This window comes from Drosophila takahashii, chromosome 3L (assembly GCF_030179915.1).
Source record: "Drosophila takahashii strain IR98-3 E-12201 chromosome 3L, DtakHiC1v2, whole genome shotgun sequence".
NCBI lineage: Eukaryota > Metazoa > Arthropoda > Insecta > Diptera > Drosophilidae > Drosophila > Drosophila takahashii.
In genome coordinates, this window is record NC_091680.1 from 16,873,119 (window position 1) to 16,895,807 (window position 22,689).

At 40.6% G+C, this 22,689-nt stretch overlaps 10 protein-coding genes and 1 non-coding gene across 16 annotated transcripts; 6 read left to right on the forward strand and 5 right to left on the reverse strand.

Moving 5' to 3' along the window:
• Positions 1-127: 127 nt before the first annotated feature.
• LOC138912864 (uncharacterized) lies at positions 128-571 on the reverse strand. The gene is made up of 2 exons (XM_070214420.1): positions 412-571; positions 128-348 (listed from the first exon to the last, which is right to left on the reverse strand). The coding sequence occupies exons 1-2, from the start codon at positions 467-469 to the stop codon at positions 212-214; spliced, it is 195 nt and encodes a 64-aa protein (XP_070070521.1). The 5' UTR covers positions 470-571; the 3' UTR covers positions 128-211.
• Positions 572-705: 134 nt separating this feature from the next.
• Cnep1r2 (CTD nuclear envelope phosphatase 1 regulatory subunit 2) lies at positions 706-2,378 on the reverse strand. Of its 2 annotated transcripts, none has more exons than XM_017159068.3 (4): positions 2,198-2,378; positions 2,025-2,096; positions 1,822-1,968; positions 706-1,046 (listed from the first exon to the last, which is right to left on the reverse strand). In XM_017159068.3, the coding sequence occupies exons 1-4, from the start codon at positions 2,217-2,219 to the stop codon at positions 892-894; spliced, it is 396 nt and encodes a 131-aa protein (XP_017014557.1). In that variant the 5' UTR covers positions 2,220-2,378; the 3' UTR covers positions 706-891. The 2 variants fall into 2 exon arrangements, with proteins under 2 accessions (XP_017014557.1, XP_017014558.1); XM_017159069.3 differs by having other exon boundaries at positions 1,822-1,956; positions 2,198-2,376.
• Positions 2,379-2,760: 382 nt separating this feature from the next.
• On the forward strand, positions 2,761-6,092 carry E(z) (histone-lysine N-methyltransferase E(z)). Of its 2 annotated transcripts, XM_017159078.3 has the most exons (8): positions 2,761-2,994; positions 3,060-3,791; positions 3,861-4,021; positions 4,215-4,229; positions 4,566-4,663; positions 4,728-4,917; positions 4,979-5,548; positions 5,621-6,092. In XM_017159078.3, the coding sequence occupies exons 1-8, from the start codon at positions 2,873-2,875 to the stop codon at positions 6,028-6,030; spliced, it is 2,298 nt and encodes a 765-aa protein (XP_017014567.2). In that variant the 5' UTR covers positions 2,761-2,872; the 3' UTR covers positions 6,031-6,092. The 2 variants fall into 2 exon arrangements, with proteins under 2 accessions (XP_017014567.2, XP_070070437.1); XM_070214336.1 differs by lacking the exon at positions 4,215-4,229 and having other exon boundaries at positions 2,762-2,994.
• On the reverse strand, positions 6,052-9,863 carry LOC108069121 (chromosome transmission fidelity protein 8 homolog). Its single transcript, XM_017159080.3, has 3 exons — positions 9,725-9,863; positions 6,465-6,588; positions 6,052-6,405 (listed from the first exon to the last, which is right to left on the reverse strand). The coding sequence occupies exons 1-3, from the start codon at positions 9,742-9,744 to the stop codon at positions 6,097-6,099; spliced, it is 453 nt and encodes a 150-aa protein (XP_017014569.1). The 5' UTR covers positions 9,745-9,863; the 3' UTR covers positions 6,052-6,096.
• hay (ATP-dependent DNA helicase hay) lies at positions 6,764-9,429 on the reverse strand. The gene is made up of 3 exons (XM_017159077.3): positions 9,278-9,429; positions 7,406-9,216; positions 6,764-7,351 (listed from the first exon to the last, which is right to left on the reverse strand). The coding sequence occupies exons 1-3, from the start codon at positions 9,327-9,329 to the stop codon at positions 6,806-6,808; spliced, it is 2,409 nt and encodes an 802-aa protein (XP_017014566.2). The 5' UTR covers positions 9,330-9,429; the 3' UTR covers positions 6,764-6,805.
• A 106-nt stretch (positions 9,864-9,969) lies between the features above and the next one.
• On the forward strand, positions 9,970-10,986 carry LOC108069099 (uncharacterized). Of its 3 annotated transcripts, none has more exons than XM_017159050.3 (5): positions 9,975-10,235; positions 10,295-10,378; positions 10,433-10,580; positions 10,643-10,726; positions 10,781-10,976. In XM_017159050.3, the coding sequence occupies exons 1-5, from the start codon at positions 10,041-10,043 to the stop codon at positions 10,843-10,845; spliced, it is 576 nt and encodes a 191-aa protein (XP_017014539.2). In that variant the 5' UTR covers positions 9,975-10,040; the 3' UTR covers positions 10,846-10,976. The 3 variants fall into 3 exon arrangements, with proteins under 3 accessions (XP_070070439.1, XP_017014539.2, XP_070070440.1); XM_070214339.1 differs by having other exon boundaries at positions 10,220-10,235; positions 10,443-10,580; positions 10,781-10,986; XM_070214338.1 differs by lacking the exons at positions 10,643-10,726; positions 10,781-10,976 and having other exon boundaries at positions 9,970-10,235; positions 10,443-10,579.
• Positions 10,987-11,483: 497 nt separating this feature from the next.
• LOC108069095 (uncharacterized) lies at positions 11,484-11,801 on the forward strand. The gene is made up of 2 exons (XR_011418410.1): positions 11,484-11,565; positions 11,630-11,801. It is a non-coding gene; the product is annotated as an uncharacterized protein (transcript).
• An 830-nt stretch (positions 11,802-12,631) lies between these two features.
• LOC108069097 (uncharacterized) lies at positions 12,632-13,408 on the forward strand. The gene is made up of 3 exons (XM_017159049.3): positions 12,632-12,791; positions 12,849-13,080; positions 13,147-13,408. The coding sequence occupies exons 1-3, from the start codon at positions 12,678-12,680 to the stop codon at positions 13,389-13,391; spliced, it is 591 nt and encodes a 196-aa protein (XP_017014538.2). The 5' UTR covers positions 12,632-12,677; the 3' UTR covers positions 13,392-13,408.
• A 40-nt stretch (positions 13,409-13,448) lies between these two features.
• On the reverse strand, positions 13,449-14,735 carry LOC108069083 (uncharacterized). Of its 2 annotated transcripts, none has more exons than XM_070214337.1 (4): positions 14,581-14,735; positions 14,435-14,518; positions 14,234-14,381; positions 13,449-13,727 (listed from the first exon to the last, which is right to left on the reverse strand). In XM_070214337.1, the coding sequence occupies exons 1-4, from the start codon at positions 14,689-14,691 to the stop codon at positions 13,720-13,722; spliced, it is 351 nt and encodes a 116-aa protein (XP_070070438.1). In that variant the 5' UTR covers positions 14,692-14,735; the 3' UTR covers positions 13,449-13,719. The 2 variants fall into 2 exon arrangements, with proteins under 2 accessions (XP_070070438.1, XP_017014523.2); XM_017159034.3 differs by lacking the exon at positions 13,449-13,727 and adding an exon at positions 13,885-14,171.
• A 985-nt stretch (positions 14,736-15,720) lies between these two features.
• On the forward strand, positions 15,721-16,614 carry LOC108069096 (uncharacterized). Its single transcript, XM_017159048.3, has 4 exons — positions 15,721-15,979; positions 16,035-16,153; positions 16,216-16,366; positions 16,421-16,614. Exons 1-4 carry the CDS (start codon positions 15,811-15,813, stop codon positions 16,561-16,563), a joined length of 582 nt encoding a protein of 193 aa, XP_017014537.2. The 5' UTR covers positions 15,721-15,810; the 3' UTR covers positions 16,564-16,614.
• Positions 16,615-18,988: 2,374 nt separating this feature from the next.
• LOC108069093 (cuticle collagen 19) lies at positions 18,989-19,724 on the forward strand. The gene is made up of 2 exons (XM_017159044.3): positions 18,989-19,131; positions 19,185-19,724. The coding sequence occupies exons 1-2, from the start codon at positions 19,077-19,079 to the stop codon at positions 19,490-19,492; spliced, it is 363 nt and encodes a 120-aa protein (XP_017014533.2). The 5' UTR covers positions 18,989-19,076; the 3' UTR covers positions 19,493-19,724.
• The last annotated feature ends 2,965 nt before the right edge of the window (positions 19,725-22,689 follow it).

Genomic DNA, 22,689 nt, shown 5'->3' on the forward strand with positions numbered 1-22,689 from the left:
GAAAGCCTTTGATTCCAAAATACATATTTTAAAATGTAATATTTTTAAATGGCTGGATTTCACGATGGTCTTAAGAGCTAAGGATTTCTCATTTTGAAACCCAGTAAAATAAAATTGTTCTCTAAGCTTCTTTTTAATATTGCTCTTTATTTAAATTCAAAGGCGTTTAAAGATCGATGAAATTGCCGTCACGCCTTGATCAGCATGGAGCCTATCCACAGCAGGCGACATCGTCCTGCTTGGGAGCCTTCTTGTCATCGACAAACACAGGTGCGCTGCGTACCACGTGATGGTGGTGATTGTCCTGGTCGACCATCGGAGCTTCCTTCTCGCTGATTTGGGGCAGAGCTAAAATTACATGAGAACCAGTTATATGGAGCTGAAACGAAGGTTACCCATTGCAATCCTTGCCAGAAGCCATGAAGAAGGCGAGGCCCAGGATGAGAGTGCACAAAAGTAGGAACTTCATGGTAATTGCTGGCTTGTTGTACAGATGGCTCGGTTGCTTCTGATGCCCTGGAACTGTCCAAACTCCCTATTTATACAAAATACAGTTCTAAAAAACGCCCCAAATTGGAAAAAACACTTGTCGTTGCACAATTTCAAGGCACCTCGTTAGCTGTAAAGTAATTGATATTGAAATGTAGCTTGTTGTATTTGGCAGCGATGGGTAACGCTATTAACGAAACACATAAAGCTTAACAATTGATTTTTTCTCTTTTTTCTTTTTTTTTGTACAATGGAGCTTCTATAATTAAACAAAAGTAAAAAGGAGAAATAAGGGTGTACGTTAAAATTTCGCTTACAAAGCGAGGGTGTCCGAATCAACATATAAGCAAAGAAAAGGGAACTAGCATTAACTAATTAATTGTCCTGGAAGCGGGCCGGTGCTCATGTACTGTTGTTGTTACTCTGGCGCGGCTTTAGTATCAGCTTCCCCGTGTCATCACAGCTCATATTGAAATCTCCCAGTACCGTTCGCGTTCGGGACGTTATAATCTGCGGCGCTATGACCAGTTTTTGTATGCCCAGGATGAAGAGGACGACTGGAAGGGAATTAAGAGGATTACAATTAGTACTGATTCATCATTAAAATAAAAGGGTATAATTCACAGATTTAGTTGATATTAGTACTTCAAAAAACCTAAATAAGATATTCGTTTTTAGAAGAAAAATTACTTAAATTCTAATCAGCTTAGCTATTTATATTGGAGTGACAAGGCATAATGTTAGCCTGGTACTTGATTTGATGACCTGATTAAATCATCAAAGAAAATCGTATTTGATAAAGCTGTTTGCAGAAATATAAAGTTGTTGATAAGCCATATTATTATCTATCTAAAAATAATAATGCTTGTAAAAGGCTAGCATAAATTAAATGGTGTAATTAATCTAAGATTTTAACCACTTTGTCAAGATTTTATTTGTTTATAAATCATAACATTGGGGAATTTTCTTCCTTTACTGACAAAAAGAATTATTTTTGTGTATACAGTAAGTTGCTAAAAATAAATTTTATAACATGGGAAAGAAAAGAAAAAACGGACCTATACGTGCTATTCCCGTATTACGGTATTATAATCTAACTCTTCATTGCAAGTCATACTATATTGGGAACATTTAAATTTTAATAGTATTGATTTATTAGATAATATTAAAGAGCCTAAAAATATAACTGCACACAAATTGAGTGTTGACAGGCCCCCAGTAATTTCCCAGTACTATTATGTATACAACAAACCCGAGTTTTACGACCATGGTCTATGACTAAGTCAAGTGACCTATCCACGGATGGAACTACCAATTATCCGGAGCACTTACTCAGTGTCAGGGTGGCGACTGTGAAGATGGGATGGATCAGGAGGGACTCCGTCAGCGGAACGATGGTGGTGCGTGGGTCGCGTAGCCAGTACCAGGCGCTGATGGCCGTGCACATGGACATGGCGGAGAGGACAACTGCAAGAAGTTCTACTGTTATTACGGGCCGTACTGCTCCCGTTTTTCGTGCTCCGGGTTTAACTTACTGCGCCAGCGGAACGTCGAGGGACGGTACGATGAAACCACTTCGGTGAGGCGCCGTTCGAAGGCCTTCAGATCTATGGAGATGCAAACGAAAACAAACCCAGTTATACATAGTTGGTAAACATAGTCAGTGGGTTGCGCGTTTTTCGGGGTCTGGTCTGGACCGGTGACTTACCTTCGCAGGCTGAGGGTTCCATTGCAGCTATTTCCTCAATGCTCGTGGCCGCCTTGATGCGATTGAATTTGTCCAGCTTAATTTTTGCAAAATTTCCTAGTTTTTGATAGGATTCTCATAGCTTTCTTCCCTTTTTTTTTATGTTTTTGATGATATTCCACATTAGCCAACACTAAAGCAAGTGGTGTTGACCAACACTAAAAGGCATGGGCATGGCAAAGGGGTGTGGAAAACCCCCTCTTCAAATGCAAATTTGTTTATCAATTATATAATAATTATGTAGGGAAAATTCATATAATTAAATTGTACAGATTTTATTTTAAAAACAAACGAGCTACAAGAGCATATATGAAAACAATTAACAAATAAATACTTTTCTAAATAAGTGATGTGTGTTAGAAACAATTATTTAAATGCAAGGAGGCTTACTTAATAGAAATGCTATCAAGCGAATTATTTGTTATTTAATATAAAGATATTAAAATTATTCATTTTTATATTTTTAAAATCAAGAACCCCGCCATATGTTTTTCTGCCCACGTCCATGCTTCAGGGTATTTTTCATAAAGCGAAACGGTCACTCTGCAGCTGTTGCAAAAAAAGGCGGAAAATAAACTAGGAAAATCTTTTGATTTACGCGTAAATGCAGCAAAGTTAAGGTGTTTAAACGACGCCATGAACAACACCAAAGTGCCGCCCGAGTGGAAGAGGCGTGTCAAGTCGGAATATATCAAGATCAGACAGCAGAAGCGCTACAAACGCGCCGACGAGATCAAGGAGGCGTGGATAAAGAACTGGTAAGCGCGGGAACGGGAAGGCAGAAGTCTGGACTTGAAACTAATAAAATAAATAAATCCCCCAGGGACGAGCACAACCACAATGTACAGGATCTGTACTGCGAGTCGAAGGTTTGGCAGGCTAAACCCTACGATCCGCCGCATGTGGACTGCGTGAAGCGGGCGGAGGTGACCAGCTACAATGGCATTCCCAGCGGGCCACAAAAGATTCCGATTTGCGTGATCAACGCCGTCACGCCCATACCCACCATGTACACCTGGGCCCCCACGCAGCAGAACTTCATGGTCGAGGACGAGACGGTGCTGCATAATATTCCCTACATGGGCGACGAGGTCCTCGACAAGGATGGCAAGTTCATCGAGGAGCTGATCAAGAACTACGACGGCAAGGTGCACGGCGACAAGGATCCCTCGTTCATGGATGACGCCATCTTCGTGGAACTGGTCCACGCCCTCATGCGTTCCCACAGCAAGGAGTTGGAGGAAGCCACCCCGGGATCATCCATAAAGCTGGAGACCTCTGTAAAATCCAAGGAAGGAGATGGGGATGAGGATGGCGAAGTGGATGTGGACGGATGTGGCGAATCTCCAAAGAAACCGGAGAAAGCGGAGACCAAAGTCGATGATCCTGTGGTGGATAAGAAGGAGAAGGAGGAGCCGGAGGCCACTGAGGGAGCAGATGTCAAGCCCGCCGTAGAAGATGTCAAGGACAAGCTGCCCTTCCCGGCTCCAATTATTTTCCAGGCCATCAGCGCCAATTTCCCAGACAAGGGCACTGCCCAGGAGCTCAAGGAGAAGTAAGTAATTTAAATAGCTAAATGAATAGCAGATCATAGAATTAAATAAATTTATTTTGATTCTCCCAGGTACATTGAGCTCACTGAGCACCAGGATCCGGAGCGTCCCCAGGAGTGCACGCCCAACATAGATGGCATCAAGGCCGAAAGCGTTTCCCGCGAAAGGACTATGCACTCCTTCCATACTCTTTTCTGCCGGCGATGCTTCAAATACGACTGCTTCCTGCACCGTAAGTTCAAACATGGGAACTGCTGCCAGCTGGGTTACCTAATGACTTTACGTTTTGTTTTTGCTTTTCTTTTCTTGTTTGGAAACAATATTATCTTGCCAAAAAAACAAAATCCGTACCATTTCTAAAACTCCCCCCCCCCCAAAAAAAACACGAAATTCGAAAATGTTGTATTGAAATAATTGCAATTTAGGTCACCATGTGCAGGGTGAGTCGTTGTTGTAGTTGTTGTTTCGATAACCACACGCACACACACTCATGCCGTTAGCCCGTCCACGCCTCCGCATCCTCATCTCGCTGTCTATGAATATAATTATAATAATCCCTCATATATCTGTGGATAATTGGCTCTGTTTGTCATGTGTCGAAATTGATACTTCGGTGTTGCTCACCTCATTCCGTGTGGCTTTGCCTGGACCATTTCTGTATCTCTCTCTCTCGAAAAGTAACCGATTACCCTCATGCTAATCCAAAAGCGTTTCATGGACATCAAATGATTTCTTTTTGATTAAATCTTTCTAATTCCGTTGCTCTATTTCCGCAGGCTTGCAGGGACATGCTGGTCCCAATCTGCAGAAGCGTCGCTATCCGGAGCTGAAAACCTTTGCCGATCCCTGCAGCAACTCCTGCTACATGTTGATTGTAAGTTGGATTTAAATATAAAATAATAACGTTTCAACTAATTTTTTATAACCCTTTTATACAGGATGGCATGAAAGAAAAGCTGGCGGCCGATAGCAAAACGCCTCCCATTGATTCCTGCAATGAGGCCAGTTCGGAGGACAGTAATGACAGCAACAGTCAGTTCAGCAACAAGGACTTTAGCCATGAGAATAGCAAGGACAATGGTCTGACTGTAAATAGCGCCGCCGTGGCTGAGATTAACTCAATTATGGGTGAGGTTTAAAATTAAATAATAGTTTTTCTATATAAAAACCTTATTATATATCCTTTCAGCCGGCATGATGAACATTACCAGTACGCAGTGCGTCTGGACGGGCGCTGATCAGGCTCTTTACCGTGTCTTGCACAAAGTTTACTTGAAGAACTATTGCGCCATTGCGCACAACATGCTCACTAAGACCTGCCGTCAGGTGTACGAGTTTGCCCAAAAGGAGGACGCCGAGTTTAGTTTCGAGGATCTGCGCCAGGATTTCACGCCGCCGCGCAAGAAGAAGAAGAAGCAACGCCTGTGGTCGCTGCATTGCCGAAAGATTCAGCTGAAGAAGGACTCGTCCTCGAATCACGTGTACAATTACACGCCTTGCGACCATCCGGGGCATCCGTGCGACATGAACTGCTCGTGCATTCAGACGCAGAACTTCTGTGAGAAATTCTGCAACTGCAGCAGCGATTGCCAGAATCGTTTCCCCGGCTGTCGCTGCAAGGCCCAGTGCAACACGAAGCAGTGTCCTTGCTACTTGGCGGTGCGCGAGTGCGATCCCGATCTCTGCCAGGCCTGCGGAGCGGATCAGTTCAAGCTGACCAAAATCACGTGCAAGAATGTGTGCGTGCAGCGGGGACTGCGTAAGGAACTTTCTTATATATCCATATACCAAAATTAAATAATAGATATCTAATCAAATCTCCCTTTTCCAGACAAACACCTGCTCATGGCTCCGTCTGACATTGCCGGCTGGGGCATCTTCCTCAAGGAGGGCGCCCAAAAGAACGAGTTCATCTCCGAGTATTGTGGAGAGATAATTTCGCAGGACGAGGCCGATCGCCGTGGCAAAGTCTACGACAAGTACATGTGCTCGTTCCTCTTCAATCTGAACAACGATTTCGTTGTGGATGCCACACGAAAGGGCAACAAGATTCGATTCGCCAACCATTCCATTAATCCGAACTGCTATGCCAAGGTAATGATGGTCACCGGCGACCATCGCATCGGCATCTTTGCCAAGCGGGCCATTCAGCCCGGCGAGGAGCTGTTCTTCGACTACAGATACGGACCCACAGAGCAGCTGAAGTTCGTGGGCATTGAGCGTGAGATGGAAATTGTTTAGTAAAGAGTCTACTTATGAATATACCATCATAAAAAGCGAATAAAACTATATTTTTAAAAGAACCATTCAAACGGACTTGGCCACATTGGCGATAATTGGTTTGGGTCGCGATTTGAAGATCAATTTCTTCGTGCAAACAGCGCGGACGGTGTACTCGGTTCTCTGGCGACTCTTGTGCTCCTGAGCAATCGTGTGATCCAGCACGGTGCGCTCCGCTCCTGTGGTGGCATTCATCATGCTTACATCCTGAGATGCCATGCTGGTATCGAGGAGGAGTCGTTCTCCTTCATTGGTCTTGGACTTTTCGAGCACAGCAAATGGTTTATCCAACTTTTGTTCGCGGCCCTGCAGAATGTGATGGCCTATGATGAGAATCTGGTGATGATAAAAATGGATTTATTAAGGGTTTATTGGTTTTTTTAGTTTGCACTCACAGGTTGACCGTATTTGTTGTAGTAGAGATCGCCAATGAACTGGTCGTGCATATCTTGGTTGCTCCTCACCTCCAGGTCGCCTTGAAGCTCTATAATAGCCCAATCACCTTTACCAGAGTTTTGTCTGAAATTAAGGATTCAAAAACTCTGAATTATTTGGGAAAACGTAGCCCGCATTTAGAACATTAAAGAAATATTAAATAATAATTAACAACATTTAGAACATTTAAGAAATATTAGATAACAATTAACAAATCCCAATGCAATGCAAAAATAAGCTGCTGTTACTTTTTATAGAATTTTATTCATGCTTCACAGCTTGTCTACGTTTATTCTTAAGTCTAACCCCTGAACTTCTTGAACAGAGGATGCACGCTTCCGACATTCTTGCGTCGGTGCTCGTAGTAGATGGCGTCGTCCCCGCCTGACATGGAGCTGAGTCCACCAGCTCGTCGCACAGTGCCGCCCGAACCACCTGGACGGAAGCCCGGCTCGCCCGGCAGCTTCTCATCCTCGCAGTCCAAATCGGAGGCGGACAGGACCAACTGCAGCAGCTGTCCCTGCTCCTCCTGGGTGCCGTACATCAGATCCGCGTCCGTGTCCATGCCCTTGAGATGCGTGATAACCTTGTAGCTGTAGCCCTGGTTGACCAGGAACCGCTGTCGCTTGCGCGAGTAACTCATCTCCATGGTGTCCTGCGAGACGAGGGTGTAGAAGAAGGCGTTGTACTCCTCGGCGATGGCGCCCTTCTTGGCACGCAGAATTCGACCGAGACGCTGAGCCTCCTGGCGACGAGAACCGCCATGCGAAGAGATCTGAATAAGCACATTCGCCTCGGGCAAATCGAAACTGGTGTCGGCCACTTTGGACACGAATATGGTGTTTACCTGTAGTAGAAATGTTTGTAATTAAAGTTATACATTTCCTTTTACTAAACTTACCTTCGAGTTAAACTTAAAGTTCTGCAGGATCTGGATACGCTCGTTTTGCGATGTGGGACCGTAGATAAAGGGCTTGTTCATCTTAATTGCATAGTGCTTTAGGGCAAACACATTGTCCGAGAAGACAATCGTTTTGTCGCCTCGCTGCTCGTGATATTTAATCAGAAACTGGCAGCTGCGGAACTTGGAGGGATTCATCACATAGAGCAGCATCTTCTTCGAGGTCTTGGTGGTCAGGTACTCGCGGTAGAACTCCGGCGACATGGGGCACCACACCTCGGCGCACTGGACGCGTGCAATGTATCCCTTCTTCTGCAGCTCCAACCAATTAGCTTCATAGAGCTTCGGTCCAATGAGAAAGTTCAGATCCGCAATCTTGTCGTCTTCACGAAGAAGTGTGGCTGTTAGACCCAACTTGCAATGCGATTGAACGATGGTCAGCACGCGACGGAACATTTTGGCTGGAATTGTGTGCACCTCGTCCAGCACCATGATGCCCCATTCCTGTTCCTGCAGCCAGCGCATCGTCTGCTCGGCCTCCCAGGATCTCTTTTGCGTGTGTGTTATCATGGAGTAGGTGGTCACCAGTATGCCGCAGCCCATGGGTTTGTCTTTTGCCTCCGAGGTGAACCTACAAATCATGCTGTCGTCGGCTGTGGACCACATTTTGAACTGCTGCTTCCACTGCTCCACGGAAACGCCACTGTTGCAGAGGACGAGGGCTCGCTTTCTTACAGTACAGCAGGCGGTGACGCCCACCAGGGACTTTCCAGCTCCGCAGGGAAGTACAATTACCCCGGAACGGGCTCTTCCGTTGCCGAACATCTTGCGCAGACTCTTCTCTTGATATGGACGCAGAACGGCCGCCGGTTTGAGGTCTATATTGATGTCTGGATTGTTGGTGTCGTTGCGGAAATCATACTCTGCCAACAGTGGATGCTCGATCTCGATGCAGCGCTTCTGGATCACCTCGATCTTCTCCTGGGCCACCTCAAAGGAAACGGTCTTCAGATTGGCCTCATCCTCGTCCTCCTCCTCCTTGTCGATCTTCTCGTAGAAGTCGGTTATGTCCTCCGGCACCGCCGTTGTTCCATCTGCGGCTGCTGCACCTCCAGTGGCTGCTGCAGGATCCTCAGCGGGTTTCCCTGCGGCACCTGGCGGCAACTTGGTGCCGAATTGGGTGATGGCCTTGCCGTCCAGCGTGCCCTGGATAAAGTCCTCGCCTTCGCTGCGTATCAGTCGGCATTTCTGGATCACGGGATCCTTAAGTAGTTTCTGCAGCACCTCGGGATGCGGTGACTCTATAAAATACTTGTTGTGCTTCAAGACCAGCTTGACCTTGCCGTAGGACAGAGTGCACAGTCTGATGAACTCCAGGATGCCCTCGGGAATGCTGGTTTTGCTCAATCTCTTGAGATACTCGACAATGTCATGCGTTTGCAGGCCCACCGAAACGGCGGCATATAAACTGTAGGCGGTGAGTTTATATTCGTGGATGTGCTCGGGTCGGCAGACGGGTTCCGAGATGGCGATGAGGAAGTCGTGGGCGTGCTTGTAGACGGGCGAAAAGGATTCCAGGAAGACGTGCCCGTTGGGAGCGACCCAAAGGGGACGATTGCCGTGATCCTGACGCAGCTGCATCTGCGCCCGGTAGTCCTTGGCCCCGTACTCATCCGTATTGATTTGCTCATCATTGGTCTCGGCATTCTTGGAGGCTGCCCCAGGAACTCCGTCCGATTCCGTGGCATCTAAACTATCGTTGTCGTCCACCAGTTGGGTGAAGGCCTCATCCTCGGCACGCCGCTTTTTGGCTGTGGAATATCTCGCGGATTACACGGAATTTCGGTGGTTTTCCATTCGACCCGTACTCACCGAACTTGTCCGAGCCACTGCGATCCTTTTTCGACTTTTTTGGCGGCCCCATTTAAACAAAAACCAACAATAATTTCACAATAAACTAAATTTTTTTCTTTTTTTTTGTTTTAAATTGGGTTGCACTGCTAGATACTAAAAATACTAAATAGCAGATTGCCGGAAACGAGTTCTGTTAAGTTAACAGCTGTTAGTGAGTCTGTTCAGCACTGAGTGGTTTTCGTATGGCCGTTAACAGTGCGCGAGGAGTGGAGTGGAAATTGCAGGGCGAAGTTAACAGTGCGCACGAATTGGAGTGGAATCGTTAACAGTGCGCATGGAATGGAGTGGAATTGCGAAGAAATAGAGCCGACCAGGTGGCAACGCTGCCACTTTTTATGCACTTTTGTTTACACCGATTTACACCTTATATTAGGATTTACTTTGGTTGTATTTCTAGCTACTTACGTCTTTACTAGAATGGGCATGTTGTTTTTGGTTGGTATAAATAAAAACACTTAATAAATCGCTGTATAAACAAAGGAGACCGCCACTTTGACTACTTGCAACACTGATAAATCGATAGCCGATAACCGTAAAGTGCTGCCACTCTACGTACCGTCAGCTGTTTACAGTTTTGGAGCCACTGCATATTCAAACTGAAATTCAAAACTTTATATTTAATATTTTAGTTTTAAGTTTGTTTTTCTAGTTTATATATCCAGTCCCATGTGCTTTGACCTAATTCTCAACAGATGTGAAAAATCTATACTGTGCATAAATAATGGCCGCCGAAAAGAAGAAACCCCCGCCGAAGAAGAAGTCGCCGGAGAAAAAGAAGAGCGGGGACAAGTCGAAAAAGAAGTCGGACGACGATACACATTCCAATCTATCCAAGATTTGTTATCTTATAGCCGTTTCTGATCTGCTGCATGCCTTGTATTTCACCGTTCAAGCGATGATTCTGTTGGTTAAGCAGGTAGGGTATTCTAAATAATATATATTTATTTAATTAAAATTTTTAAATCAAATAAATAGTTCAGCGTTTTTGCTATGTTGGCGCTTCTGGGTGTCATTTTCTGGGTTATTATTGTCATTATGCTGCTTGTTGGTCTATGCAAGGTTCGTTGGCATTAATTTTATTTACTTAAAAGCTTAAAATTAAATCTACATTAGCGCAAGCCAGGTTTGGTTCGATTTTGGCTCATATTCTCCATAGTCGGCTTTATCACCGACATTATATTTCTGCTTTGGGGCATTGCGACTTCAATCACTGTGGATTGGGACCGGCTTGAAGAGTTTTCAATCATTATTCTTGGCATATGTGAGTTTTGACTTAAACAATAATTCATTTCCTAAATTGTTTAATTTGTAAATCCTTTTTAGTTATTGAATGTTCCTGCATTTGTTTAATACATCGGTACTACAAGGTTATGGGTGAGAAACCAAAAGAGAAAAGGACCTTATGTTGTATGCTATGTGGATCCTAACTAATTTACATTTTTTACTAATTAATTTTTATAGGCGGCGGAAATAATGACAAAAAAAAGTCGAACAAAAAGAAGGAAAAGAAAAAGGGCAAAAAATAAACCGTTCTATGCTGTACTTAAAAAAACACGCTTAGTTGGCCTTATTTTTTCAGTCAAATAAAATATATTTTTATATGCTTGGTTTAGAAAGTTGTGTTGTTAAACTAAAAAAGAGTAAATATATTTTATAGAAAATGGCGCTAGAAATAGGAGAATGGAATATCCCTAAGGATATTCAGCGTTCGCTGTACTTCTCATTTAGTTCTGTTTCTGTCATGATTTCGCATGTATGTGATTAAATAATAAATTAAAGTATATTTATCTATTTTATTAAGTTTTCCTGATACTTCTAGACAAATTCGTATACCATTTTGGCATTTTTAAGTACAATAGCTTGGATTTTCACCGTTGTTGGACTTTTTGTGGGTCTATTGAAGGTAAGAGTTTTTAATAAAGTCTAACGAGTATTTTCTTAAAATTCCACAATTTAACTTTGTTTTTTGAAATTTAGGGTAGACCAACTCTTCTTGTATTTTGGTTACTTTTTTCTGGTTTTGCGACATCTACTGATATTATTTTCCTAATATGGAATGTAACTTCGTCCCCTGTTTTCGACGTACATCATTTCAAGCTCTGGACTATTTCTTACTTGGGAATTTGTAGGTTTACTATTAAATATATTTTTACTATTAAATTTATTTTACTTGGTATTCCGATATTTCAGAAGACTATATTCCTATCGTCTTCTGGAAGGCGACAACTATGATTGGACATCTAAAGGTGGTAAGGAATAATATATATCTATATCATATACTTCATGGAAAAAATTTATTTAGAAACACAGAAGACGGTAGCAAAGATGAAGCAACTGAAGCAATATCTGGAACTTCAAATACTAACCCCACTGAAGGGTAAAGGCAAGAAAAATCTCGAAAATGAAAAATATAATTGTTATTACACAAGGGCAGTCTTCCCTTATGAATTACTACAAAAAATAAAATATTTATTTCGTACAATCGCATATTTTCAATTTACCGGTCAAGTGGGAGGGCCAAATCAATTCCCACCCCCACACAAACAATAATAATAATTGACTTACACAGTTTTCCATCTATTTCCCGATGCCTTCGAGGACGAAAACCTAGTCACGTTGCCAACGGGGGACCAGGACAGGCAATCCAATCTCCAGGGCCTGCTGACAAAACAAATGCCATAAATGAGGAGCGGACAGATGGTCTCGCACAAAACTTGTCATATCGTCGTCGGCAAAAGGCACTCCACATTGGTAAAGATTGTTTTGAGAATCAATTTACCATTTAATTTTAGAGCCTTGTACTTAAATCGAAAGTTGAAAGATATTTATAATTTATGTGGGAATGAAATTACGAAAAATGGTTTATTGTATATAATACTGTAAAGTAAAATATTCACTGATTTTTTATGTAACAATGTATAATTTATAAATGAAATAGCTGTAAAAACTCTCAAATTATTAACCTTTTAATTATAATTAATAAAAATGTATTACAAAATAAATTTAATTCATTTTAATAATGCAATTTAAAAAATGTTTAAGAGTGAGTATATCTAAAAGCGTCTCCTTATTTAGTTGGACTTTTGATAGGGATTTAATTTAAAATGATTTAATTACGAATTAAATTGTCAGTTTATTAATAGGAAGATTTGAAATAAACATTTAGCCCACTGTATTCATCCACATTCCAATCCTTGACGACCACTGTGCGCTGTCTGGGACTTTTGGCAATCAAACGGCATTGATTAACAGGCAGCGAAGACCCCCTTCTTCCCTCGGCAAGTACGTGCTTATCATCATTATGGCTTTGATTTAGTAGACAACATTGCCAGTGATGTGATGAACCCTAGCTCGGGCAATGGGGTCAAATTCTGATGGATATTTAGTGCCCTGCGCCTATTGCATCGCCTTGCTGGACTTCATATCCGCCGTGCTATTCGCAATTATCTCAGGAGTGGTATTTGCCAAGCATGTAAGACGATTGGCTCATCCTTTTGGGTAAGGAATGAATATGTTTCGGTATTTTCAGGGTAATTGGTCTGCCTTGGTGGCGCTGATCTTCACCATTTTCTGGATGATCATAATCGTCATTCTTATAGCCGGTATCTACCGGAGGAAACTGGGATTGGTTCGTTTTTGGTTGGTGTTTACCTGTCTGGGAATACTTTTGGATGGCGTTATTTTGCTTTATGGTCTGACCTTGGCCATATCTGTGAACTGGGAGGGTGTGAAAATCACAGTGCTGCCATTTGTGGGATTGGGTTGGTATTAAATTAATATAAATTGCTAATTAAATTTATTGAAATTAATATTATTATTTTTTACAGCTGTGGAAATGACTTTTGTCTACATTATTTACCTTTTCTATCTGGACATGATTGGATATAGTCCTCCGGAAACGCCCTATGAAGAGCCTCATAGAGAAAAAAGCGGCTGTGAGGTGGAATACGCGGAGGAGAAGGAGAAGCCCTTGAAACGTAGGGATTTGAAACGCATGGAAAAACAAGCTAAGGAACGTATGAAGAGGGACAAGGCTGTTCTCAAAGAACTGCAAAAACAAATGCGAAAATGAATTTATTAAATTTTGCGTTTATATTTTGTAATTCATTTTAAATATAATTTCTAACGAACGTCACTAATTATGTCTCCCGGTTCTCGGAAAGCGTTCTTGATTAGAGCTCTAGAAAGCGCCGTATCCTTTGTCTTCGTTCTTGTCTGGCACAAAGCTCTTTAACTTTTATCACATTTAGGATGCGGACCTCTTCACACCTACACAAAGCACTCACACAGGCACGCATGTGCCAATGTTAAACACAAAATCCTTTTAAAATAATTTGCTCAGCAGCCAAGTGAAGAAAAAATCAAGAAATGTACATTCACCTTGGGTGAATGCGACCTGTTTAATGCCCTGTAAAAATAAATAATAAAAATTGTTACCATAAATTAAAACCTAAATTTTTTAAAAATGCATAACCATTTTGAATTATTATTAAAAATAATAAAACTTGATAAGAGCAGAAAGCCTTCCAAATTTTTAAAACACATATTAGTTTTTTTGTTATTCAAATTTGATAGATATAAAATAAAAATAAAAACACAATTTTATTTTATTACATTGAACTGCTGTCCGAAGATCGAAGGAAACTCAGTTTCATGGGATGTGTTGGGGCGTTATGAACTATTTTTCCTCTGGGATGTTGGATTTGTGGTTGTCTTTTAGGCTGCTGTCTGGGTTCTGTATAAGTATGATTTTCTTGGACAACTTTTGACGTTAAAGCCTTGTGACACGCCTGACAAAAGGCCAAAGTCACGTAAAATCGCTGAACAATGTACAGAAAGATGCACTCCACAACTGAATGTACAAAAATTAATTGAAAGGCATCCCCAATATCAATTCGTTAATATTGCACTCACCCAATCCCAGCATCAGCAACAATCCATTTTTGACCAGACCCATTTGGAAAGAGCTCTCGCTGAAAACGGCATACAAAATCAGGCACATCTCCACCAGGATGCCAAGGCAGGAGAAGATAATCCAGGCACGAACACATCTGGGATTGCGCTGTAATTAAGCGGAGGATACCATCACACGCCCATGAACCACTCTTTATATACCCCATGAATGCCAACCAGGAGCATCACAATCATCGATACCCAGAAAAGGCCAAAAATAGTCGCAAAAATTGTCAGCCAACTCAACTGGGAAATATGGGGATGTGAGAATTTTATAAAGCAACATTAAATGGAAGGGACTGCCTTACGTGATCGCAGATCGTCTTGAAACTGACCATAGAAAAGAGCACTGCGCTGACCAGATCGAAGCATCCTACAGCGTAGGCCCAAATCAATAAAGAATTCCTGCTAGAACTCATATCGAAAATAGAAAATATTATTGTGGCAATTAAAGAAAAGTGATCTCTTTGTTCTAAAAATATAAGAAAAATAAACAATTTTTGTAAAATATTTTTAAAATTGGTTAAAGGCTTAGTTTTAAAATGAAGTTGCATTTTAAAAATAAAAATAAAATGTTCTAAACTATATTTAAGAACTATTTAGAGATATATATTTTTTATAAGATTTAAATTAAAAGTGTAATGAACTTTAAAAAACTTTAAACCACAATTGTGCCCACAGCTCTATCACACCCTCGACAGGGTATCAAGGCGGAAACGGAAACAGCAGCCAAGTCTCGCAGCTATGGCTGTCGCATCTATTTATGCAGGGGAAAAATGAGACATACCACCGTATATGTATGTATACACTCGTATACCCCATACATAATGCCATGCTGATGAAATACGTGCGGCGGCAGTCCACACGCACACAACCATTACTCTTCCCCTGTGGGTGAGAGCGAGAGCAAGGGGAATCCCCGTTGACAAATATAATTTACTTTTTTCGCGCTCATTTGCAACTCGGGCGAAGAAAAGGGGGAGACATCTCGATCCCCCGGGGTGCGACAAAACCTTTTTAAACATCTCACTTCCAGTTTAAGTTTTGCCAACAGCCACAACGGGGAACTTGAGAGAAACAGAAATGTTTTAGAGTTTTGGTTAATTTAATAAAATAATTCATAAAACTTATAGGGGAAGTTTATTGAAACTAATAAATTGACTTCTGTTTATCAGTTATAAGTTAGTATTTCTACAGAGCAGTAAATATTTTGGCGTTCATTGCAGTTGAATTTTTTTTTACTGAGAAGTACCTAGATTCCAGCTTATGTCCAAAAATTAAATGGGAAAAATATTTATTTATTCAAAACTTATTTATTTCTTTTATTCCTTAGAGCCAGAAATATATTTTATGTTTATTTTTCCAGCAAAATTTTCGAACTTGTGATTTTCCGCGTCTGTATTTTACATTTATTAAGCAATCAAAATACAAGTATTTATTAAAATTGTATTTATTTTTGGGAAAGACCGTGCAAAATTTGTCATAAGAAATGTTTTTTTAAACTTAAAATAACAACAGCTGAACGCAAACAGAGCATAATGAATGCATTAAATGCCTTTGGAATGGCCATTGGTTGGATGGATATTGTGGGAGTGCTGTTTTTCGAACTAATAATGTTCTATATGATGAGGCGTCGTCGTTTGGCAAGGGAATCGGAAGACGAGTCGGTTGAGGCGCAAATAGAAAGTCAGAGGAAACCATTGCCCAGTAAGCTTATAAGGTCACATAAATAAATTTGAAGTTCTAATTCTATTCCCTTCAGACCTCTTCAGCAAAAAACAGCTGAGTGAAACCGAAAACGTTTGGTTATTCTGGGGCTACCTGTTGATGCTGAATGTCTGGGTTGCAGTTACACTGTTCATGATAGCCGGCATCTCATTGGTGGGTAAAATATCCCGGGGATTCCCATTGATTTCGTTGCCGTCATTATGCTCCCCTTTCAGCACAAGCCGGAGCTTATGATATTTTGGTTGATTTGGTGCGCTTGCGGTTTGGTCTTCGATGTCCTCTTCATTTTGTGGTGGGTCTACGAGCTTTTCGTGGGAGACGCCATTGAGGCACTGACCAACATTTTGATCTCCCTGCTGACCATGGGTAGGTTTTTAATGATTAATGAGTGTTTCACTTCTTTATATGGTTTTTTTGCAGCAATTGAGTTTGGGTTCATCTACGTTATTTACACCATCTACATGAACTTGTCCGACCCCAAGAAAGAAATTGATCACAAAGGTAAAGATAGATTTTCTGGATTTTCCCTTATGATGATTTCAGATTCGAGGCGATACATTTAAATTCGATTCTCTTATTTTATTCAATTTAATTAAATTGGTCTGAGTTCTGAATTAAGTTCTGCACAGAAAAAAATATGACAAAATATCAAATTGATATTTGTTGGTTAATTTGATCTTTTTTAAGGATCAAGTTTCGTCATATCATTCTAACATGAAGAAATATTATTTTGATCTTATTTCATATTAATTTTTGAAAAAAAAATACTGAATTCGGTATTTAAAACAAGTATATTTACAATTTATATGAAATCGTATGACTTTGATATGAAAAAATATCAAATGTCGTTTCGAATTTAGTTCGAAAGGGAGAAATAGTGTTCCACAGTTTACAACACTGAGATTGTGCAGCACTGCAAAAAGAGCTGGCCCAACTTTGAGACCAAAAATATTCGAGAACAAGGTGTTTTTATTGTCAAATGAAATCAATTTATTTTTTTATTGAGTGCTAAGTCGAAACATTACAAAGTTGTGGTGATTTTAACTTTGCCGTCGAGTTAGCACACAATTTAAAGACATTTCGGTTCTGAATGTGCGTGTGTGTGTGTGCCGGCCGCAGTTTTACGTTGTGTGTGTCACAGGCAAAACTAAAATAATAAAATATTGAACATTTTGCTGGCCCACCTATACATATGTACACCGACTCAAAAAAATGTGAAATGATTAGAATTAAATTGTTTTAATATAAAATAAAAATTTCTGTTTTACTGGGGGGTACTAATATACACGAAATAATATCATTTTGATGAACAAAATTGATATAAAAATATCATTTTGATGACCAAAAAGTTCAAATGTTATTTTAAACACTAATCTTTCTTAAGATTGAATTGATATTTAAAAATATCAACTTGATATTCTCGAAAATATCAACTTGATATGTTCGAAATATCAATCTTGCATTATTTAATATCGGCCCAAATTTGATATGAAATAATGTTAACTTGAGTGCAATTTCATATCAATTTTTTTTTCTGTGTGAGTTAACAGATTATTAAATTTAAAATTGGATTAAAGAAAAAATAAAATATAAAAAAAAATTAAATTTAAATAAAATATTATAAAATATTTAAAATTACGTAAAATACATGTGTATAAATACACGATTTCTTTTGGACTGTAAAAAGTTTCCTTACGAGTTTTATCTTTATTAAAACAGAAATTCTTTTCAATATCTCCATATTGCGCTTATTCCTTCTCCGCTTTTCAAACTACCGACCACAAACTCATTAAGAAGCAGCTTTCCCGGGTCATAGGTCATCGTTCATGCAGAGTCAGACAGAAGGCCATATTTTGTATCTGTTGTGCCGCCTCTTGTTTCTCGTTTTCCTGTACTTCATCTGGTTCTTTGAAGGGCTTTTGTAGTTTTTAATGGTCTGCAGCACGGAAATTGATTCATTTCCGTTTTTTGTTCGGCGCTTCCGCTTCTGTCTGCCTTCCTTCCCTCCATTCGCGCTGCTTAAAGTCCTCCGGAATATTCTCAGCTGCCAGCTGCTGACTGAAATCAAGTTGATGCTGTGTATTAGTCCTAATTCGGCATCTAATTCTATTTGTCGGGCTTTGGAACAAAGTGCGGGGATTGTCAACTGTCACTTGCAACACGATGCCAAAGTGAAAAGCAAAATATTTCTTCTTTATTAAACATTGCTTGGAGTCCGTTTATTTTTCACTTTTTTATTTATATTTCTATTTCTATTTTTTGCGGCGTCCTTTGGTCCCATGCGCACCAGTGGTCGTCCTCGAAGGAGCGACTGGCTCCTCAAATTTATTGTTTGCAAATTGAAATTCTTGTCGACACGCACGAGCAAATCCATTGGGAATGCACAGCATAGCGTCCCAGCATCGCAGAATTTCAGCATCTCAGCAGCTCGTCAGCGTCATAGTCAGAATTTGGATTGGGGCGGCAGTCGACGGGGGGCATGGCTCTGGGACGGATTTGATGGCTTTTGTGCCCGGGCAGCAGCTCATCATGGATTTTTAGTATTTATTAAGACTCTGATGTGCCATGAAACATATTTGGAAAAAATAAACAAATATTTTAGCGCAGCGTTGACAGACGGAAAATGGGTATTGGGTGCCGAAAAGCCAGACGGGAAAATCGAAAAGCATCGCATCGTTTTCCTCGAAAATCTAGAACCATCATGACCTCTTCAATATGGAGTGCTCTTGCAACACGTGTCTAGATCATTCACTCTATCCGATACTCTGCCAAGGACCCTCAATTGGTAATCAGCTTAACGTAAGAATTTAAAAGAGTAATTTTAAGATTTATATACTTCTTAAATAACTCAAACAAAAATTATTTTAGAATTTAACGGGCAGTAAGAAAAATATTTTATAACCAAATCATTCACAAATAAAACTTTTCCAGAACAACGTGACTGGGTGGTTTTACTGCTGAGCTAAGGTTTTCTCTCCATACCGCACTATTGCAATTAGAGAGGAGCTTCTCTGATTTTTTGTTAGTTGCTATATAAAGTCAGTTTCCTAACTCAGTGGCTTAGTTAACTGGAGAAATGCAACCTGTGTACATCTTGATTTTAGCCTGCTGCCTTGTCTTAATGCACGAAGGTAACTTATAGAACAACCCTCTTGTATCTTTAATTTAACATATTCTTTCTTAGGGCAAGCTGTGGAGAAGCATGTATTTCCTGTGGGTCCTCCAATAAATCAGAGAAGTCTTCGAGATGTTAGCGCCTTTGCCAACCCAGGGCAGCCGGGAAGGCCTGGCTCAGGCCGCCCTAGAAGATGGGGAAAAGCAGGTCAACCAGGAAGTCCAGGAGGATCTGGAGGAGCAGGTGGAAATGGAGGGACGGGTGCAGACGGAGGAGCAGGTGGGGCTGGTGGACGAGCAGTAAGAGGAGGATATAGGGAAGCAACCTCATCAGGTCAAAGGCGACCAGAGCCAAGGTCTAACTATTATTTGTTTTAAATAATATCATAAAATATACATTTTGTAGCATACCTATTATTTAATAAAAGCAAATATACACCCAAAAAAAAAAAAAAAAACCAAGAACATTTATCATGATTGGCGAACAATCCGTTCTCCTTTTTTTGTTCTCACATTTTTAACGTTTGTTCTTAAAGACGTTTGTGCTTGATTTTTGAACGTTTCGAACGGATTTTTTTCTGGGTGTACCACAACAAAATTTGTTAGTCAAGAGACCGACTTTTTGTGAGGAAAATCAGTAAAATAAATTCGTTTTGTACCATTTTAGAAAGAGAAAAAAAAAGAGACATTAACAAACATTTTTCCACTTTAAAATTAGTTAAATCATTAAAAAAAATACAAATTGAGATTGTTTAAAAATAATGACTTGAAAAATATTTCTGTACACTTATTTTTAAAGCCCTTGATTTTGGCTAATTACATTTCGGATTGCACAAACTGTAAGGAAAAACAAATTAGGTCTCAGAAAAAAAACATGTAATAATATTCTCTGATTGCTAGCCAGCCATAAATATTCCTTCTTTATTGAGTTTTCTCCATACTAATTAGTTTTCTTGGGCAGAATGCCGTCAACGCTTTCACATTCCATCTGGCACACAATGCAATTTTAATTAAGTTATATAAGAATTCTCATCCCGCACCGTTTGACTCACCTGCCGGCATAATCAATGTCGGTGCTCAACTATCCCAGTACTCAATACATTTTATTTACAGAGCGTTGAGTGAAAAAAATCCATCAGAATGGCAAGTCTACGCAGGAAATTGATTGATTTCCGCAACGTGGAGGTAAGGAAAAACGGAAAAATATTGCCTTTTGTAGTTGAATTTAGGTGGGGATTACAAGTTATGCGGGGGGAGAGGGCAATTAGTGGGTGAAGGTGCTGGGAAAGGTGATGCCGTATCATCAGCACCACCCACAACTGAATGTTTTGGCACACCAAACACCAACACTAAACGCACGTGTGGGTTACTCGGTGTTTGTGTAGGTGTGTGTATGGGGGTCCTGCAGGAGTCTGAACACAAGTATACTTGTGGCGGCAAACATAAACATGGACAAAACATATACACGAGTAGCATAACGCGATGCACACACTGACACTCTGCCGGGGTGATATGTTTTTTGAGGGGGAGGGGGATGATGGGAAGTGGGTAGGTGAATTTTGGCATAGTTTTCGGGGGTCTTTGTTTGCATATCCTTGGCACTGGCGTAGCACGTATGTGAGTGCAAGTTAAAAGCTAAAGCTTTGCTTGTTACATGCTCAATTAAGCTGGAAATGACGCCGCTGGAAGCTTAAGTCACGCTTTATATAGTTTGGCATTTTCGAGTTGCATTTGTCGCTCCGAACCAGATCTCTATCTATCTATCTGGGTTACAAAGAGCCAGGCGACCAAAAATATTTTAAAACAATTTTTTTTGAGAATGAAAATACTTACATATTCTTATTATTGATTCGTTGTTATTAATTGCAATTAATAAATATTTCTATGAATTTTTTAATTTTAATACTCTTTTTAAAAATTATATTTTCCTTATATTTTAATCCTAACACTTTTAAACTGCTTAATATTTCAAAAATATATATTTTTAAATTTTTAAAATAGGTATTTTTAACCTTTGTCGCCTGTGCCATTGTATTCCGGCAAATGGAATTTAAAAGTGCCTTTCGAAAGAGTCAATTTGTTAAGCAAACTCTTGACTGCCGTGCATGTTTATTAAACCATTTAAAAGGGAGCACTGCACTTGCACCTGCACTTAGGGAAAATGCACTGGGGCGGAGTACCACAATTTTGTACTCCGCGTCGCTATCGCCTTGAGCAAATTATCGAGCATGCGAAATTGCCTCAAGCAAAGGTGGCAAACACAAAAGCGGCTGCCAATTAGCGCCGGTGGGATCCACCATAATGTGCTTAGTCATGAAAGGTCCTTTGTGGGTGGTGCACGGCGACAGGACACGTAGATTCAGTCAGCCGGCGATGAAACCCCACACCTAATACATTGAAACGGCCTGCAACATTGTTTTGCGAGGCCATATAGTGGAAAAGTTGGCCCCGAACAGGACATGACACACTCACTCACACGCTGGCGCACTTGGAATTGCAAATCAGTCGACTAATGTGTACATAATCAGTCATGTCCCAACATGTGAATTCCATTAGTGATACACGGCCATGCAAACAAACAAGCATTAATCAGGGCGACGACGAAGAGGGGTGCGAAAGAGAGTTCCTCCCGGTGTCTGGAGGGACTAGGTCCTGGATCCCAGCCAGAATCCCATCTAGTGGCAGGACCAACATGGACTCCTCCCGCCTGTCAGGCAGTCAGGCAGTCCACTCGCTGTCTATTACAGCTGGCATGCCATCCATATGCCGTATGCCATATTCCATGCTTATGTTATTTATGCTTATTGTCTCGGGTCACCAGGGCGGATGAAAAAATATTGTTTCCCACTCGACTTACAAATTACGGCGGCAACTGAAGCAGGAGCTTCAGCCACAGCCGCAGCCCACCTTGATTTATCCTCACATTTCAATGCAGGCACTGGGCGAAAATTTAACAACATTATTTTAGTAGGTCAAAAATTATTGTTTTTTATGTAAAAAAAGATACAAAATCTTCAAGGAATGGAAAAATGAAGAACATTTTATTCCCAGTTTACCAAAATATATTTTTTTAAAATCATTTTAAATAAAATCATATTTTCTATTTTAAAATGGTTAAAAAATATATCCAGTAAATAACAATAAAAAAAGGATATATTATATTTTTAAATTTTTGTATTCCTGATATAATAAAATGCAGTTTTATTAATTTATGCAAATGGATTTAGGATGAAGAGAATCGTTTTATTTTATTTTGTGCAGTGCCTTTGAAGGCGCCGTTCGCTTAATACGCCATTCATTTGGTCGCGTTATACTTCATTAAAGCAGGAACCATCAGCGGATCCTGGCGGAGCGGGAGGATTGGGGCTGGGGCGGCCTTTTCCGGCGCCTTGGCCGCAAAGTGCAGTCGGCAAAAATTATGCGGCTCGTTTGCGATGCCTGGAAATGCGACGGACGATGGCGAAATGGCAAATAGCAAATGCAGTGCCAACTTCAACTGGCTCGGGCCATTCGTTTATCCCTTTGTTCTCATTTATTTGCATGTCATTTGCTTTCCCTCCGTCCGGCATCTCTGT